Source organism: Falco cherrug, chromosome 2, assembly GCF_023634085.1.
Source record: "Falco cherrug isolate bFalChe1 chromosome 2, bFalChe1.pri, whole genome shotgun sequence".
Taxonomy (NCBI): domain Eukaryota; kingdom Metazoa; phylum Chordata; class Aves; order Falconiformes; family Falconidae; genus Falco; species Falco cherrug.
The window spans coordinates 58703859-58724380 of NC_073698.1; the positions used below are offsets into that span (position 1 = coordinate 58703859).

Genomic DNA, 20522 nt, shown 5'->3' on the forward strand with positions numbered 1-20522 from the left:
TGCCCTGGTTTCAGCTGGGATAGAGTTCATTTTCTTCCTTGTGGCTGGTAGAGTGCTGTGTTTTGAGTTTAGAATAAGAGCAATTTTGATAACACACCGATGTTTTCATTGTTGGTAAGCAGTGTTTACACCAACTCAAGGACTTTTCAGCTTCTCACACCATCCCACCAGCGAGCAGGCTTGGGGGGCACAAGGAGCTGGGAGGGGACGCAGCCAGGACAGCTGGCCCCAACTGACCAGAGGGATATTCCATACCATATGATATCATGCTCAGCATGCTCAGCTAAGGGGAAAGCTGGCTGGGGGGCCGCTGCTCAGGAACTGGCTGGGCACTGATCAGCAGATGGCGAGTAACTCCATTGTGCATCACTTGTTTTGTATGTATTACTATTTTTACTATTTTCCCTTCCATTTCTATCCTATTAAACTGTCTTTATCTCAACACACAAATTTTACTTTTTTTTTTCCTAATTCTCTCCCCCATCCCCCTGGAGCAAGCAGCTCCGTGGTATTTAGCTACCTACTGGGTTAAACCATGACAGAACCATAGAACCATAGAATCATTTAGGCTGGAAAAGACCTTTAACATCGAGTCCAATTGTTTACCTAGCACTGCCCAGTCCACCACCAACCACAAGAAAATATCAATGACAAGAAAATAATAACAAGCAAAGAGTAATCAATATTTTTTATACTTGCCCGTGGGAAGGTTGTAAATCTATCCAATTCTTCCACAAAGCAAAACATCTGTAAACTGATTGCTGACATTACAATTAAAAGGCTGGCAGTAAACACCACCAAACTCCCAAGTTTTTTTCCTGGTCCAAATATCTTATAAACAAAGTCTTCTAAAGCAGGAGAAATCTTTATAAGCCGAACTACTCTAAGAACCTGCAAAGAAAGAGAAAATACAACTGTATTAATTACATGATAATCACATTAATCAACAACTTTTCACAGGATCAGACACTTCAAGGCCAAAAAGGGACTTACAGCTTTGTAGACCGGTAAATATCAGGTTGCCACCTCTCGTAACAGACCACAAGTTATGTGTTAGGTTAAGAACACAAGCCCTAGAACCTGTGTTTTGTCTGTACTTATCTTGGCCTGCCTGGAGATTTGTTTTAGCTAGCAGTGGCAGTCACCCAACAACCAGGTAACTGTTAACCTACTTTGGTTTTTGCTTAGCTTTTTACAATTGTGTGGTGTAATGCTTATTGTTACATGTCTCTTTTTCTGCAGTAATAGCAATTTTGCATAGAACGAGCTATGACCCTTCCACAAAACACAGCATCAATGCGTACAGGCATGGGACAACAGCGGAGATCTTGAGAGTACCGGCACAGGAGGATATGCAAGGCCCTCAAGGCTGTGATCAACTCACCACTCATGAAGAGTCATCACAGAAATGCAATTGGGTAAAACTGTTTTTGGGGTAACAAAGGAAACAAAGACATAGGCAAAACATACCACAGATAATAAATCTGAATGTGATGTGGAATTACAGACCAGTGGTTTATACTGTATTACCAAATGTAAGAACTGCTTCAGGTAAAGGTCAAAATACATCAGTCTAGATTTAGCAACTGAAAACTACTGCAGTGCACTGCTAGGTAAATTGCTCCAATTGTGATTATCATCACTGTTAAAAAAACATACTTATTCTACATGGACAGTCTTTGAGGTCCTGAACAGTCTTTGAGGAAATCTCTGCTTTGAGCAGCAGGCTTGATGAGATAACTTTGAAAGGCCACTTCCAGCCTAGATTTTTCTATGATTCTGTGTTATTTGTTACACCAGGTTATATATTCACGTGAAGAACTGCCCACTCTTCTTCCACAGGTCATCTTTCCATTTTGGTGACCCAAGGCAAAATTGCTTGGCATTGTGTACCATATACCCTAGCAAAATTGTTAATGAACATACTTTGCTGCTTCCCACAAGGGAAATTTTGGATGGCATTTCTCAATATCAGCGGAAACAGCATTGTGTGCCACTGATATATTTGACATGTCTCAGTATTAGTAGTGGCAGCAGAACTGTGATCGTGTGTAGAACTCCTGACCCATTCATTGCCGAGTGTACCTTGGAAAAGCTGCTGACAGCTCTGACTCTCCTATTTCTGCCACTGATGGTGGCATAAACAGTGACATGAACATTGGTATCAACAAGAGGCAGTGGTAGCAAAAGTAGCTGCTGAAGACAACAGACAGCAGTGTATGTGGCAAACGAGATTTTGCAGTCCTTACAAAGAAAAAGACTCTCTAGCCCAAAGCATCACTTATATGTCTGCAAGAACATATTGAAACTGGAAGGTAGGAATTACAGTGCAATTAAAGGCTGACCTTATGTACAAGTCAAATACAACTGCTCTGCTGCTTTTGGAGAGGCAGTAAGTTTGACAGAAGTTGTTCACGGAGTTCAGTGTACCTTGTAGCTTGCTAATAATATAAACCTTTGCATTTTTCATGAAACCCACCTCCCTACCTATCTGTCAGGTGCACAGAATATGTGAGTCATCTAGGCTTTACTGCCAAGAGGGACAGAAAGAGAAAGTCAACTCAAGACAACAACTTATTTCAAATATACCAGACCCCTTGTATTAGATGGGATGAGGCTTCACTGTATTTAGTACTAAAAAAAGGTCCTAATTACAAAGGTTACACTACACAGCTTAACTTTAGAACAAGGTAAGATGAAGTCCTTTCCTTTCATATTGGTACAGTGATCCCATTACATATAATTTGAGCACATAAAACTGGTTACAAAGGCAGTGACAGACAGTGAGATGAGTGAGATTTCCAAGTACTACAAACATGTGAACATGGTGCCTTCTTACTTACAAGATCTGACAGTGTAAAAGTTACTTTCAACACTGACTCCAGTGGGGTGAAGATTTCATGCTAGTCAGTATTCTGAGTTGTGTTTTAGATAAACTGTATTATCTGCCTTACTTTCCTCTCCCTTCCTTTGGGGAACATTAATTGACCTTTAAGAAACACATTAATCTTCTTGATACTATATGTTTTTTTCATTTATTTTCATTAGGTGACAAATTGAATCTAGCAATAGTACACTCTAATGAACATTTATGCATTCTGTGTAATTGGATTGCAAACTGTATTAAATTTAGAGCTATAGAAGGTGCATGCAGAACTTGGATTACATATAAAAATAAGTTAAAACCCAAATCAAAATAAACAATATAAAAGAGAAACTATGGCTTTGTTACAAAAAATGGCTGCATTTGCTAAAAGGGATGATATTTATTCAGAAAATCACTCAGCAGTATTTTCCCCAAGCACAAATAAAATCTTTTCAGTCCAGTATAGGTAAAATTCTGTTTAAATGTCTCCATTTTATGCCAGTTCATTACAGATCTCTGCAATAACATGAAAAATCTGTTGTTTCTCCACTGATTTTGTGCTCTATAGATTATAGCCATAGAATGTTGGTTTGCTGGAGTCTTTCAGAAGGAGCTTTACAAAGTGTTTTGAATGACTGTACAGTAAATGTAAGAAAGATAGGTGGGAGGGTGGACAAGAGCCAATGTGGTGAAGAGTGAATGATGTGTTGGCAAAAGGTAATGATAAAGACCAATGAATAATGCAGACTGAAATATATGCTAAGGAAGACTAGATAAACCACACATTTCTGCTCACTATCCTGGAATGTGTCAAATAAAACTTCTGTTTTCAGTAATCTGTTTTGTTGGCTGACAAGGAACACATTTAACCTGTCATCATTAATACCTAAAGGCCTGGAAATCTGCCTAACATCACAATGTAACCATGTGAAAAAGACTTTTTGACCTTGGTTGATTTGAAAATGTGTTATCTAGCTTGCCCAGAAGCTTAATTGGTGGAATATGGTGCGTAACTCCCTTACACACTGACATCAAAGGTAAAGTGTTTTCCAACCTCACTGTCATTTGACACTTAAGGGATTTGGATTGCACAGTACAACCCAAATCTTTCAGTGTAGCAGGTGTTTCTGCTTGTAAAATGTATGTATCATATATTTCAGGAAATAAAAACCACATCCTGACATTTTCTGTCATAAAAGCTAGCACTTTTTTTAAAAAAAAACAAAACACACTACCCCCGACCCACAAAACTAATTAAAACCGTTAAAAAGAAAAGACATTATTTTATTATCCACATCTGGCTATATTTTAATTATACTTTCAGTCCTATGAGTTAGTGATGATGTCACCCATTTAGCCCAACATGTTCATAATTTACACTTAAAATTCCTAGAAATAAATCATCAGATGTAAGTGGACTCTGCCCTAATAAACATAGACCAACTATTAACTAAGTTGTTTACTGCTTTAACTGAGAGCTCCTAGCTAGGTTTCCTGTGCGCTTTTGACACGAAAGTGCAATAACATACTCCTGATACTTGAAGGTTAGGAATGTTATGCCACATAGAATAACAGTATTTTACATATTTGGACAGCAAAATCAAAGCTATAACCATCTAAAAGACTTCAAATGATGCCAGGTGAAGGCAAAATAGAATTTGTCATCCTGAAAGCTTTCTTGAGCAGGTTTGTAGAACCATTTAGCAAAAATACAGGACGCCATTTGCAGAAGTCTGAAAAGGCCATCATATTTCAACCCATACCTGGGGAGACTGCTCCCCCCATATTGTACTCACTTAGTTACAGTATGTGTCACTGTAGCTAATCACATTTATTGACAGGACTCTGATGATTTATTATTTGCCTTTACTGATTATACATCATGCCAATCCATGACTGAATAATGGACAGACATGAATCCTTTAATGCATTTTTTTAAAAAATCCCTTTCTTTAGCACTGTAGAACATAACACATTATAACAAATCCCAGCGCTTTCTCCCACAACTGGAGCAACCCTAAGCACTTCGAGGAGGAGGAATGGGGAATTGGTTTGGCTGGCTGACAGAGGAAGAATCAGAAGTCTGAATTAATCAGTCTTTGTCTCCTTCCTGCTCTTCCCCAAAGTGAAAATGTAGGAAGAGCCTTCATAAACACACTTTCCCTCTAGATAAAGAATGGTTAGAGATCTATAAAAAACAGATCTATAAAAAACAACTCTAAGATGATTCTGAAGAAATTACCTCAAAAGACCCACAATAACTGGAGCAGAGACTTAGGCATGAGACTGCCACAGAGATGAAGATTTGGAAAAGCAAAAGCAAGTGTAGTAAAGCCTCAGGGACAGTGGTGGACACTACTGGAAGGTGATGCCCTAAAGAGCTGTATGCAAGGTCACGGCTCAATGAAGGACAGTGAAAAAACTAATGCAGAACCTACTGAACAGCGTAGCTCAGATAAGAAACGGGAGTTAATGAAAACAGAAGGGAATCCCAGCAAAGTTAGAAAGAATCCTATTTCTGTAAATCCACCCAACAAACGTAGTTAAGAACAGACATATTCGTTATTTTAAATATATTCTCAAAGTGAGACAATATTGTGACAACATCAGTAGCCTGAGAACAGAAGTAATAAGAGCAAAATAGGTAATGTTTTTAATTGGTATATAGGGTGAAATGTAAAAATAGTTGATCATACCTGAAAATATGTAAACTGAGAGTGATAGAGGTCAGGATAAATATGTAGAGTGGTTCCGATTACAAGCAGCAACTCAAACTTGTGAAGAGATGAGCTGATGTATCCTGTGAAACCCAAACACCAGATCTTCAGGAGAGCTTCTAAATCAAACAGAACTGTAAAAGCAACCTAGACAAATATATAAAACAAGAAAGATGCATTCAAAACACTGAGTTAAATTACAGGTTTCTACGTCATGATGTCTATAAAGGCTTTATATGGCAAAAATAAAGAGGTCCATAACACTTAACGAAAACACTCATACTATAAACAGAATGAACAATCAACAATAGATTTCCTCATATTGGCTAATATTCTTCCTTAAAAGGTACACTTTATGAAATTTTTTGAAGTCTCAACACAGACATGTAGATGCCACAATTTAGAAAGCATGAAATAATAAATCCATCCAGCTGAAATTTCACTTTTTGTACACAGATAAAAAGCAAAAAAATGATGAGGTTTTTTTTTTTTCAAAATGTGAAGCAACACATATGAGCTGTCTGAAAAATTTTAAGAGATCTATGGAACAAACCAAAGTTTAAAGGTCTCTCTGAAAATTGCTGCTTCAATTTTCTAAAACATCTATAATAATGTGAAAACCAAGACAGGCAGAAAATGGGTGATGGGACTCAAGCATTAGAACAAATTAAAAAAAAGAAGAAATTCAAACACAGTCCAAAATTGGTAAGTTTTCAAAAATTTTAAAGAGATGGTGTTAAAGAAGTTGAGCAAAGAGAGTAAGGTGGGAAGTTACAGTGGAAGAAATCTGCTTGTAGGCATTGGATGACTGTGAGGCCTTTCTCGAAATATTTACGCACTAAAACACATGATGTTCAGCTTGAACAAAGGGAACGAATTTTGCATAGGTTTGCATCTTCAAGATTTATTTTCTCTTACTTCTCTCACTACTGAAAGTCCTTCTGGCTGGACACACTTCTTCCTCACCTGTCTTCTTATAATTTACTACTGTATAAATCATGAAAGACTCACTCCCTCACTTCCCAACACCCAGGAAAACCAATGGAAAGAATGTTTTTCCTTGATTCAGCAATTTTCCTCTTTGACTCTTTACACACTTTGGGGCTTAAAAGAGACACTGAGATAACATTACGTGGCATCTATATACAATTAATACTTTCAAAGTGCTGTGCAAACATTACCAAAATACAGTCGAAACCTTCTTTGAGCAAAAGTATTAATCCTTTTAAGATGGAGAGATTAACCAACTGTGGACTGTAGATTTACTGGATTTGGCAGGGCATAACAAAGTTAGAGGCTAAGATTTTAATTCTGAATCTGACAGTCACAGTCTCTGGTATGCTGCCTTAAGTACCTACATTATTTAAAGTTTAAACTCTCCAGTCCATCAAAAATATATTCATTAACATGAAAGTAGGATTTTGTGACACAGCTAAATAAAATTTTACATATTTTATGTGTACAGGACTGTCACAAGCAGGAGTGGAAATGGAAGTTAAACACTGAAGTTTATGTCCTGTATTTCCTAGGACGTAATCCCCTAGTCCACACAGCTATTCATGAACAGTGCCACCAGCTGTATTATGTGGCCTTGTCAAGGCATGCAAAATAGTTATCAGGCTTCAAACGTCCTCTGAATGATTAAATTAAGGCAAAATGCTTCATAGTGATCCAAAAAATTCTTCACATTAGGAAAGATATACTACTAAGAAATATTTGTGTGATTTCAGTCATAAACAGTGTAGAAATACTTTCATGCTCATATTCTGAAATGTGTCTGTCCAGTTTTTCAGCCTTTGTTCTGGGAGCTCAAAGAGCTCAAGAAGAATAATGAGCGAAGTCTGAAGAGGCTACCTCTTCACGTGAAAATCTCTATCTTAATCACAAGGAAAATGTTTTATCAAAAAAATCTTGAAATGAAATCTCACTTTTAATGAAAACACATCTGAGCCCTGAAAGAACAAGGGGATCAAATGAGGAAAAATGGAACAGTGGGTAGAAAGCAGCTGGAATTCAGCTTCAAAGCAGGTGGAATAACAATGCCATTTAAATACACACATACATACTTCAGAGCACATAGGCTTCCTATTAGGACAAGACTAACAAATACGATGTTAAGAGTATTTTAATTTATTCTAAAAATGTGTGGGTGGGATCATTTGCATTTTACATGCTTGTCAAATGAATTCAAACCACTAGCACTTAAAATGTATCAAATGGCTTGCATAACATCTGATTACATTTATACACCTGTCTTCCTGCTGACAGAGCTGGTATTTTTTTCCTTCCTTGTAATTAATTACAGAAGATTCAGAATATCTGACTAAAACTTTTTGTTAGGTGTGAAATGTAATACAATTTTATAGCTTATTTTTTTAAGCTGAAATCACTCCTTTCATTGCTGTAGAGACAAGAGAAAGGCAAATTCACATAAGAAGCCAAATCAGATGTACACGCAAAAAGCAGGTGTAACACATGAGCAGCCACCCTCCACCAGGTTGCCGGTTTTGCTTTGGGGAGGCCAGAGAGGAGCTACCAGGAATGGGCTGCTTCTGTGACAGCTGCCTCCCACTGAGTCACCTGGAAGCTTTATGGTATTAATGCTGCCTTCAGCAACAGTACGTTTTGCCAGTAGCCCCTTTATGTTTTTTTTGCAGAGGCAGAGCTCAGTATCAGCCAACATCCAACAGTGACAGACTCAGTTTTCTTTGTAAGTGTGGCTTTGGGAAAGACAAGAATTCTTTTGAGCAGGATCAGTGGGATTAAGGGCACAGACCTCCAGCATTTCCCTTGCTACCAGATCTGACCCAGCACTCAATCCTACCTTCAGCCAGGGCAGGGCAAAGGCTACATGAAGGCAGAAGTGCAAGGAGACAGACTGCCAAAGGAGCCTAAGAGGAAGCTTATAAAAGCACCTAGTTTTGAACTCTTGTTTTTCAGACCCTTTAAAGCAGTACTTGAAGGAATTTCACACATCTCCAATAAGACTTCTAGTCTGTATCATCTTTTAATGGAAGACAAAATGTGGCAGTTGCACATAAAAACAAACATCCATCACTATTCTGTCCAGGTATTGAGTAGGTAAAGTCAACATCCTCAATAACAATTACCAAAAATGAGTTTGAAGCTCTGCTCTTTCCAGGTTCTCAGATAGTGCATTGGGGTTCTGAGCTATCCTCTTAAAATTCTGGTTTTGCTTAATCTGCAGGGCTGATGTATACAAATTGAAATGCTTGTCAGAACCTCTCATTTACTACTGGGTATACAAAATTATGCAACCAGTGGGACCCGAGTTTAGAATTAATTTCTATCTGTTATCTTCTTGTCTAACCTTTGTCTCCTTTTCTCTTGAGTCTGTCTTCTCTTTCCAACAACGAATACACTTCTTTTTCTTGACACCGGGTATCTCAATAACTTCACTTAGATTTGTTTACTGAATTTAAGTGGATGTATTTCTACAGTTCTAGGCCACTACAATGTGTGGTCCATAAAATGGACTGTGAGCTATTTTATTGGACATGTCTGCTCCTAAAGCCAGCAGCTTCCAAGATGACTTCTAGAAAATGTATCAGAAAGCGAGATATGTTTGCTGTGATGTACCTAGGCATTTCCTTTAGCAAAGGGAATCCCGATTGCTGTTGGCCACTCAAGTCAGCTCCCTCTGAAGGGAAAGCTTTTTGCATCTAGTGTAACGGAAAATACAGAGCAACAGCAGTGCGTCCTGCTCCAAGTAGTCTTCCTCACCAAGAAAACCAAACCAGCCACTGAGGAATAATAGGCGTTGTTTGAGTATTCAGCCTCTTCAAGGCTCTTAAAAACAATTTCTCTGTACGCCCTGTGCTGTAAAGCACAAGTTTCACAATTAACTGGGTAGGAAATGACACCAGCTTATCAATTTCTCCTCTCTCCCAGGATGTTTTCTACTCTTCTGCTCTTCTGATACTGTATTTTATACCTCCTTCTGTAAGATACTAGGGGGTTATTCTTGCTTTTTTTATAGTGTCTCTAGTAAAAGTATCACAAATAAAAAAACCCAGACAAACAGACATCAAAAGTATGCCTTACAAATAAACAAAATACCTTTCTGTATTCCAGATTAATTTACCTTATATACTTAGAAATGTAAACATGTAGAATGTAAAAAAATGTCTGACAACATTCCCACCAATAAACCAATAATCTAAGATACGCAGAAGCAGAAAAATACATCTTTAAAGAAAACCGGACATTGCTTAAGAGGGCTTATAATACACTAGTTTACATGCCATACTCATCTTGAATTATTAAACTCTGGCAAGTATTTCTTTGGAACCTCCCCCTCCCCAAACCCTACACTTGAAATAGATGGTGAAGAGAGTGTTTCTAGCACTGATTAATAAAAGCATAATTATACTATATATTCAGTGTGAAAATAGAAATAGCACATGCAGCGTTTCCTATTTGAATATAAATAGAATTAATGTTATTTTGATAAGAATCCAGGCTCCACTTCCTGTATCCTGGGCATAAAGCAAAAATGTCTATTGCAAAAAGTTCATGGTCCCAGGCTTTAATGCTGACTTAATTATTTGTCTCTGGCCTATGATATTGTACTGGTTTTGGCAGGGACACTGTTAATTTTCTTCATTATAGTTTGTATGGTGCTGTTGTGGGTTTGTGATTAAAACAGTGGTGTTGATAACACAGGGATGTTTTAGCTACTGCTGAGCAGGCTTGCACAGGGTCAAGGACTTTTCTGCCTCTCACCACACCCCACCAGCGAGCAGGCTGGGGGGGCACAAGAAGCTGGGAGGGGGCACAGCCGGGACAGCTGGCCCCAACTGACCAAAGGGACATCCCATACCATGTAATGTCGTGCTCAGCATATAAATCTGGGGGAAGAAGAAGGGGGGATGTTCGGGTGATGGCATTTTGTCTTCCCGAGTAACTGTTATGCGTGACGGAGCCCGGCTTTCCTGGGGATGGCTGAACACCTGCCTGCCCGTGGGCAGTGGTGAATGAATTCCTTGCTTTGCTTTGCTTGTGTGTGTGGCTTTTGCTTTCATATTAAACTGTCTTTATCTCAACCCACAAGTTTTCTCACTTTTACTCTTCTGATTCTCTCCCCACACTACTGGGGGAGAGTGAACGAGCAGCTGCGTGGGGCTGAGCTGCCTGCCAGGTTAAAACCACGACAGAGGCTAAAATGAGTTTCCCTGTCCTCACTTACATCCTCAGATCTGTGGGGGATGTCATAAGAAAACCCAGTATTTGTGCATTTTATTCCAATGACTTATTCCCAAGATCATCTTCTTGCATGTTCATGTTGTTTTCTGGATACGCTTAGAACTTGAGATAAAATAAAGATAACACATTTCACAATTACTCTTGTAATTGTTGGCTGGGCCAGCTTTACTCAGTGTTCATACAAACGGCAGCTATCTCCAGGAGCATGAGACACAATAAAGCATGACACAGCACTGATGTCTCTCCAGTCTGCACTTTTTTGAGGTTTTAGGACTCTGGTGCTACCTTTAACTTTGTTTTCAGTTTTGTCCCAGAACTGGTGAAGTCTCAGCTTCATAAGATTTTAAGACATCAGATACATATTCTAAAACTAAGATAAATTAAAAAAAATAGTATCAGCTCAACCTCAACCTCAACCTTAAAAAGGGAGATTCATAAAGCATCATAATGTTACGGAATAAAGGGTTTAAAGTTGGGCACTTTAGAGTCTGACTCTCAAATGTATCTAGACATTTTAAACAAAAAGAGTACAAATCACCAAATTTTTTGACTCGTGAATCCTCTGCCATTGGTATATTGGTTGCCAACCAGGCAATAAAAATGGCAGAGGAATCACAAGGAATATACTGCTATCATGCGCCCTAGCCCAAGGATGTCCCCTCTGCCTCCAAAGAAGGACTGCATAATTATCAAAGCCAGGGAAACCGCAGTAACCATTAAACTAGACGTGTCAAATCCAGGCAACCGTGATCAACACTGTCAGAGAACTGATCTTGGTGAATTTCAGCACTGGTGGCTTTATACTCAGATAAAGTGACAACTAACAGTGCTCACGGAACTATTTTTAATAAAGAATGTTACAATACTGATTTCACTCTTGAGTCAGGAAAAACAAGTTATCTATTTAAATCTATGCCTGTACGTTAGTATCAAAGTGTTACATTCTTTTTTAATTTTTTTAATACTGAATTAAGCGGTACTAAAAACCACTAAAAAGACATGTAGCCAAGGTTCTGGCATCTCTAGTGCACGCCCTACAGTAAAATCCTTGACCAGCTAATAAGTCAGTCAGGGTCCCTGCCAGAATGCCACTTGCAAAGAAACTTTTTACCTCCATTTCACTGGTTCAGGAGCGCAACCTCCTCCTTCACCAAATTAATGACTGGATAAATGTTTTTTTTTTTTTTACAGTATGCTCTTGAAGTTGCCAAAGTCAGGCTATTTGCGACACTATTTTGGTTATGCTTAAGGACCTTCTTGCAGCTAAGTGTATGTTGAATAAAGATGATTTAGGAAGAAGTACTCTACTCTGTAAAGACAGTGTTTTGTCATTTTTTTAAAGTTAAATTCTTCTGGATGTTACATTCCTTCTAGAGAAAGATAGCAACTCAGCAGCCACGCATTGCTTGCAGATGCTATACTTAAGCCTGAGCTCATTACCACTGACATTTTGTTTGAGGAAATTACCTTTCAAAAGGTTGTAAGATAGGGCTGTCAGCCACTGTCAGACTGAGGAACAAGTTAGCACAGAATTCTCAGAATGCTTAAGGGAATAAAAAAATTACATACTAAAATACGCTTGACATTCACATTTTCTACTTTAGCTTATCTTGAAAAATATCCAGATAGCCATTTCATTACACTCACCTCAGCTAGGTAAAATTCATCGTATTGTCTCTTGAAGTTTTCTCCTTTGTAGTAGTTACTAGCAGCGACAATCACATCTACAGCCACCATGCTTAGTATGAACATATGGAACACAGATGACCTCATCATTTTCTGCAAAAGAAAAAGAAAATTTTATCAACAAAATGAGCTAAACCACACACATTATTAAGTTTTATTACACTGTTAAAACATAATCAGCTTCTTTACATGATTCTAACTTACTACGCTTTAAAATAAGAAAACTTATACTTCTGATATATTGCTTCAACTGGTTTGTATGTGTAAGTTGGTGGATTTTTTTACTTTTCAGGGTTTTATTTGCCAATTGACTTCTAAGTGAAGGTTTATCATTTCATATGATATCCATTGCTTTAGTATGTTTTTAAAGCATAAACCGTACTTCTATCTATTCAGTTGCCCTTGGTTAATATTCCCTCATTATGATTTGTTCATGCAGATCTTAATGTTCAGGGACAAGTAACATCAATTCTATCTTGTGCATTGCTTTTACTCAAGAATGACAAGTGATAAGAGATTCATCTGATGTCAAACTGTTGCCTAAAAGTATACAACATATCTACATATAGTAGTTATGCACATCTGGTCCAACGAACCGTGAAGTAATTCACAGGTAATTCATGTATCTGTGCACTTAATGCTTTGTGTCACTGCTGCTGCAATCCCACAGAAGAAAAGAGAAATGGAGGCACGCAGCACTGGCCAGGACTTTACATCTGTGAGTTGCCAAAACAGTAGTGGTAAAAGGTATGCCAGAAGTTCAAAGAACTAACTTCTAGGCCTCCACCACAAAGAGCATGGACTTACAATTTAAGGTAACCACTACCCTCACTGGGTAAGCCACAATTGTTCCAGTAGAACCTAGCTTCAAACACAGAGAATGGAGCATTGTTCTACACTAAAGCATCATTGAATGAGTGGTCACTAATATCGATACTTTTTACAATCTTTCACAAGTAAGTATCTTTCACAAGTAATCTTTCACAGTTTATGTCTTTAATGCTTATTTGCAAATGCAAGTTGTGCAACATTATGGTTCTTTGTGTTTGTCTGTAGATTTAAATTGTGTTCACATTGGGTAAAGGCCATTTTCATCTGCTCCTGATTTTATCTATAAAAGTGCCAGGAAAAATATAACTCAAAATATAGAAGAACTCTGACTCTTCTAAATTTCTTCCTAAAGACTTAGTGTGTCTGTACTGGTTTATATTCACAGAATCACATAAGTATTTAGTTTGGAAGGCACCTCTTGAGATTATCTGGTCTTCCCCTGCCTGCTCCAGCAAAGTCAGCTAGAGCAGGTATTCCAGGACTGTGTCCCATAAGAGTTTAAATATCTCAACAGATGCAGACTCCACAACCTGCTTGTGCAACCTGTCCCACTGCTGTTTGACCACCTTCACAGTGAAAGTGTTTTCTTGTGTACAGATGTTTGTGTACAGACATTGTCCCAGTGTGAGACATAAGAAAAATAAGATGATGAAATCCCTGAGATCAGAAGGGCCTCTTGAGATCACCTAGCCCAACCCCTGTGCTCAAGGCAGCATCGCTTACAGAAGGTTGCTCAGAACCACATCCAGTCAAGTTTTGAGTATCTCCAAGTCTGGAAACTCCACAACCTGCCTGGGCAACCTCGTCCTGTATTTTTACAGTGAAAAAGTTTTCTCTCATGTTTCAATGGAATTCCTCGGTGTCTCAGCTTGTGCCTGTTGCCTTTTATGCTATTATGAGACACTACTGATTAAGACCCTGGCTCCATGTTCTTTACTTCCTCACATCAGGTACTTTTTCATACTGATAAGGTCTCCTCCTGAGTTTTATTTTCTCCAGGCTAAACAGCTGCAGCTTTCTTAGTCTCTCCTCATATAAAAGATGCCCCAGCCTCTTCATCATCTTTGCAGCCCTCTGCTAGACTCAGTCCAGTATGTCCACATCATTCTCATACTGAGGAGCCCCAAATTGGACACAACACCCCTGATGGCCCCACCAGACTTGAGTAGAGGAGGATCACCTCCCCCAGTATGCTGGGAATGCTCTTCCTAGTTCTGCCCTGAGAGTTGTTGGCCTTGTCTCAAGAGTACATGGCTGGCTCATACTCAACTTGCTGTCCACCAGGGTCCCCAAGGCCTTTTCTGCTACACTGCAGGGGGTTGGTACCAAGCCTGTACTGGTGCATGCAGTTATTCCTTCTTTGGTGTAGGACTTTGGTTTTCCCTCTGTTGAACATAAGGGTTCCTGTGTGATCAGTTCCCTAGCCTATCAAGGTCCCTCTGAGAGGCAGCCAACCCTCTGGTGTATCAGCCATTCCTCCCAGTTTTGTATCATTTGCAAACTTGTCGAAGGTGCACTCTGCGCCATCATCCGGATCATTGAAGAGGGTGTTGTTGAATCAAGACTGGCCTTGCAGTAACATTGGCCAGCTCCCTTAGCAATCATGGGTTCATCCCATCAGATCCCATAGACATCATTACGTCCAGTTTGTTTAAATGTTTCTTAATGCGATCCTCTTCCACCAAGAATAAGTCATCATGGCTCCAGACTTTCTCACAAATCTCAGGGGCTTGGAATTCTTGAAGGTCAGTCTTACTCATCAAGATGGGTGTGAAAAAGGCATTGAGTACCTCAACCACTTCCATGTCATCACGTCCCCTAACCCATTCAACAGCACGCCTACATTTTTACTAGTCTTCCTTTTACAGCTCTTACATCTGTAGAAGCCCTTCCTGTTGCCATCCATGCCCCTTGGCAGATTCAACTCTATGAGGAGTCTGGCTTTCCTAACCTTATCTCTCTACTCTCAGACAGACAGAATCATTGTATTCCTTCTGGGCCATCTGCCCCTGATTCAATCCCTTGTATGCTTCCTTTTTATTTTTGAGTTTATTCCAGAGTTACTTGTTCATCCATATGGACCTCCTGCCACATTTGCTTCATTTCCTGAACTTGGAAGGGGACCATTTTTGAGCTTGGAGGAGGAGATCCTTGAAAATCAACCAATTCTTTGGAACCCTTTTACCTCTAGGGCTGTATCTCAAGGGATACTTCCAAGCAAACAGCTGAACATGAAGAAGTCTGCTTTCCTGAACACCAGGGTTGTGTTCCTGTCTTCTGGCTTTGTTCCATCCACAACCTCATGGTCATTGAAACCAAGGCTGCTCCTGAACCTCACAACCTGACCAGTTCTTCCTTGCTTGTGAGTATGAGGTCCAGCCATAACACTGCCCTCATCAGCTTACATGTGTTAGGAAGTTACCATCACGGCAATCCAGAAATCTGGATTGTCTCCTGCTGTGTTGCCCTTCTAGCAGATATCAGAGTGGTTAAATTGCGCCAGGAGAACTAGGGCCTGTGAACGTGAAGATGTTATAGGAGAATACAAAAATTAAGTAACACACATTTTTACATTTGTAAAGGTACATTAATGTGTTAGAAAATTCATATATACAGTTGTAAAATATTATCTGAGTCTTTAGTGAGCTGTTGTTGTTAACACTGATAAAGAATTGTCCACATTTACACTTTTTGTTTTACCCTGCTTGGAGCTCAGGATCTTGACCAAGCTACTCTTCATAATACTGTGATCAAATTATTAGATAATAAGGCATAAGCCCTTGTCCAGGCCCTTAGCAAAGTCTTGCACCTGTATACAGAACTCATCCCCTGTTGAATTCCACTGGTGTTTTAAGGCAGTTTGCTTAAATTGAAGCTGAGTGGAGACTAAGCACATATTTACAAGCATTCAGCTGTTAGGACTGCCCCTTGCCTCAACATCTGGACTTCTTGGGTGGATCAGTGATAGCACTGCAGACAGAAGACAGCTCAACCCATATGCGAGCTGGCTTCCTTTTGACCGTAGTGGCATAAAATGGTTGTATATTCCAACCTGGAAAGGGGGGCTTAGGACATGAATTTCTGAGAGTCAGAAATTTACAGAACACACCTGGGTTGAAAACAATGCCTAAAGCACAGTGAAGTCACCAAAACAGAATGGCTAAATGAAATCTTGCTGTCATCTTTAATCCACAAGGCAAGCTATAAGAATACAATAATTAAAGACAGGGCTACTGGCGTCCGTCATGCATTGTTGTCAGTGGTGTGATTCACAACAGGTAGCATGGTATCCGTTACATTTCTGTTTCACACAAGATCTAAACAGACAGTTACATCTCTCTGCATATTTTACGCTGTATTTTTACCAGTGTCAAAACTTCCTTCATAGTAACAAAGTATTCTGCCTCAATTGCAAAAGAACTTGCTAAAAGAAACTAGTAAGTGAGGCTGTAAAATGCACTTTTCTCTCTCTTCACAGAAAACAACAGGGAAGCAAAATGATAATACAGGAAGAACAAAAATGCATAAACCACCCCGGTATACATCTACATACATGCATACTTTCTCATACAGTCCATACCTTTGGACACCCATAAAAAGATTTTCCAGTGGTATATTTAATGCTGGAAAATAAATGACAATAACATAAATAATATCCTAATTGTTGTATGATTCAGTAAAATTCAATAACGCTTCTTGCCAATTACTAAAAGTTGCCTTCCCAACTGAACGGAGACTCTTTAGCTAACAAGGAGTATTATGTTGGCATACCACAATTCAACACCCAGACAGTAAGGAGGGAGGTTCAGACAGGACACAAGCTAGGCACAGGGTACATAAAGGCAGGAACAGCTGGTTGAGGCAGCAAATTAGGAGATGGCTGTGGCAGGCAATGTGAAACACACCTAGTTGCTGGCAGAGAGAAAGCCCACAGGACCAGCAGCGTGGAGGTATAGAAGTAAATGCACCTGCACAGCAAAACCACTGTGCTGAGGACACCCAAAAAAGAAATTCATTACTTTAAAATCCTAGGACTGGCCTTCTTATGAGGGCCAGATTGGCATCTGTGTTTCTTAATTTTTTCTACAGCATGTCAGAATCTAGCTGCTCACTTGTCATGAATGCTAGGTCTGATAAGCAGCTTTCCTGTTGGCTTCTCAGACAAGCTGCAATATCCTTAGGAGATCAATCACAGTGCTCTAGCCCACACACCTACTGTGCCCAACTTTCCCCTACTTTAATCTGTCTTGGTTTGTTCTTTCTGCTTCACAGAATTTTAATTTGGATTTGTACCCTTGAAAGAGTTCAGCTGCACCTCTGCTGTAATGTCTGACCATGAGAGCTCACCGTCTCTTTACATGTTTCTGTATTTGGAACGAAGTCTAAACGAAAGCTGAATTTAGCCCACAGCACTTGCCCAAACCTTAAAAATCATTTTGGATCACTGGATCAGCAGTGTTTCATTTGGATTACAGCCCTTCTCAGAGCACACAGCCGTGGAAAATTCTCTGTGCAAACTTGAAAGAAGAGATGTAATGCCAATTTTTGTTCTTGTTTAATTTATCGACCTTTTTCAGCCCTTGGATGTGTGTTTCTTAAACTGCGTAGGAATAAGATGAAAGAAATGTTCTGATGTTGCTGTCAGCCAGTTGCAGGATGGGAAAATTGTGTCTAATATTAAATTGGACTTAAGATTAGCCGTGTTGAAGTAGTCTCAAGTGAAATGCCCTATTGCTGCCATCAATCAACTACAACACTGATGAATGTCTTACATTTACTATGATTCACTTCTAATGCTGGCATCTGGCTTCACGCAGGATGACAATTCTCAGTGTCCAGGACGCTGTGAAGAATGTGGATGGTACAATGCCTTAAAGATGCAATGGCCATAAACCCAATATATAACAAACTATTAATGATCCAAAATCTTTCAGTGTTTGGAAATGCACAAAGGACTTCAGGATTTATTTGCTTTGTGCCCAGAGGGAATTTCATGAAAACAGAAAAAACTTCTAAACCACTGCTCATTTATTTAACATTAGGGATGTGCTTGGTACAGCTGAGGAACTTGAAATGAAAAATTATACATAATAACCCGATTCACCCAAAAGCTTAAGTAAGCAATGATACTGCAATTGCTGACAGGTGGAGACTACCTGGGTCAACTACCCTTACGGAGCATTACCATGCACAGACTAAAGCAGTCTTTTGTCCCTCCAGGAGCATCAAAATGGGGTACATTGCTTTAATACTCCTTCCACCTTCCTGCACAGCAGAGGAAGAATGAGTGACATAAATTTGCCTTTTCTAGCTTGCTACCCTGGACAAAATCCACAGCAGCTGCCACCTTACACAGTCAGAGCCACACAGACCCTGGCTCAGGAAGGCAGTGGTCCATGCAAAATGCAGTCACTAAGCAAACTAGAATAAAGATGATTTTCCTAATGCTAAACCCCTTTTGGGGGTCTGATATGTACATCGGGTCACTCCTTGCACCACCATCCTTTATGTGGGATTTTTGTTTCAAGTCCATAATAGACTTTGCTTACTAAGCAAGATGGTAAGCAAACTTCTAGGGTCTGACAGGCATAATAATAAAATAACAAATGGGCCATGTCACCCTGATATTACTAGCTCAAAACTGACGAAGCTGGTAATGTTCAATATTACAATGCAAAACCTGGAAAAAGGAGCTCAGTGGTTTATTTCAGACCTATGGAAATTCAGACTGCATTTGACAGTACTTAACACTCTGGGTGATGGTCTAAATAACAGTAATAATCATTAAAAAAAAAAAAAAGAGGAAAAACTACCTTGAAGAATAAAAAATTACCAACAAAGCCCTCAAGCTTATTAGTACTGAGCAATACATGGTGAGGATCTGATATGCAGAAAACCTCTTCTTATTTTGGCCATTTAGTGTGTAAAAAGCTTAGAGTGCATAATTGTCAAACTGGCAGGGTAGCTCTCAAAAGTATGAAACCAATTAATGAACAGTGTAAACATCATTTAGCTAAAAGACTTTCATAATCACTATATGGGTAAGCAGCTTTTTTCCCAATTTTGATACTCTTGAATTGTGTATTCTTCAACAGGAAAAATAGTTGTATCTGTATCTCTTTATATTGTAGATACATTTTTAACACTTCATAAAACGTTAGCATCTCCTCCTCCATGTTTTAATAGCATGGCTCCAGCAAGCTGCTTACTCCCTTTTAATTTCATTAGCTTTTGCTATTGGCCTAAGGAAGCTAGGTCCTCCTAAATTATTCCAGCCAGGCTCCCAGTTACACTGTTTAAAGGCTTTATACTGGCTACATTATTATTGTGGTAAATGTTATACCCATTGCTAGAATGATGTTGTAGGATATTTCTACTTATATCTACACATGCCTAGGGGAAGACCACCCTTTCTGGTAACTAGAGTACATTTTGATTTGTTAAGGTTATTTAGATGTGTACAAAAGAGTTGGATGATATTTTAAAGTAGTTATCACAACTGAAAAGGTTACATTTGTGCTACTCCAGTCTTTTTTTACTTCTGGGCTTGCTGCAGCCTAGATTCAACCACTGCAGCAGCATGAAGGTAAATATGACTCCCAGCTCATTTCTGTGCACATTGCCACCACAACGTGTAGTGCTGGTACGTTCTGTAACTGTACTCCAAATCTTACCGTACCTGACAATTTCTTAAAGCCCCATTACCTGCAGTCATGTGAGTATCACAGAATACAGAACCCTCGTTCAGAAGAGCTAACAAAGCATGACTCAAGCTCATTACAGCAGCACAGAATACAGTAAGTCAAATAAAATATGAAAATGTATTATAAGTAAATTCTCACTCTTTTTGGCCATTTCTTCAGGGCTTGGCCCACAGCTTCTAAATACATATAAAGGGACCACGGGTATTACACAGCAGGGCCAGTTTAAGTTGTTTGAATAGGATTTACACCATTAAGGAAGTAACACAGCAGTCACTCTGGATTTGATGTTGAAACTGGAGACATCACATGCCTCCAAAATTATTATAAGGTACTGGTCCTGGAACAAGACTAGAAATAGCAAAAAATCCTTGACTTCTAAGATCCGACATGATTTTGTAGCTACATGTCTATTGTACAGCCTTAACTACAACAAAGCTTGAAAAGCTGAGGGTGATGTGTGTGACTGAACTAAAATAGCAAAAAAGGACTTGT

At 39.2% G+C, this 20522-nt stretch overlaps 1 protein-coding gene across 3 annotated transcripts in view; it reads right to left on the reverse strand.

Moving 5' to 3' along the window:
* Positions 1-20522, reverse strand: part of NALCN (sodium leak channel, non-selective) — a 249670-nt gene that overhangs the window by 111288 nt on the left and 117860 nt on the right. For all 3 annotated transcript variants that reach the window (XM_055702433.1, XM_055702432.1, XM_055702434.1), the window contains exons 11-13: positions 12457-12588; positions 5563-5730; positions 700-891 (exon numbers count right to left, since the gene is read on the reverse strand). In XM_055702433.1, coding sequence (XP_055558408.1) covers positions 700-891; positions 5563-5730; positions 12457-12588 — 492 coding nt within the window. The remainder of the gene's footprint in view (positions 1-699; positions 892-5562; positions 5731-12456; positions 12589-20522) is intronic.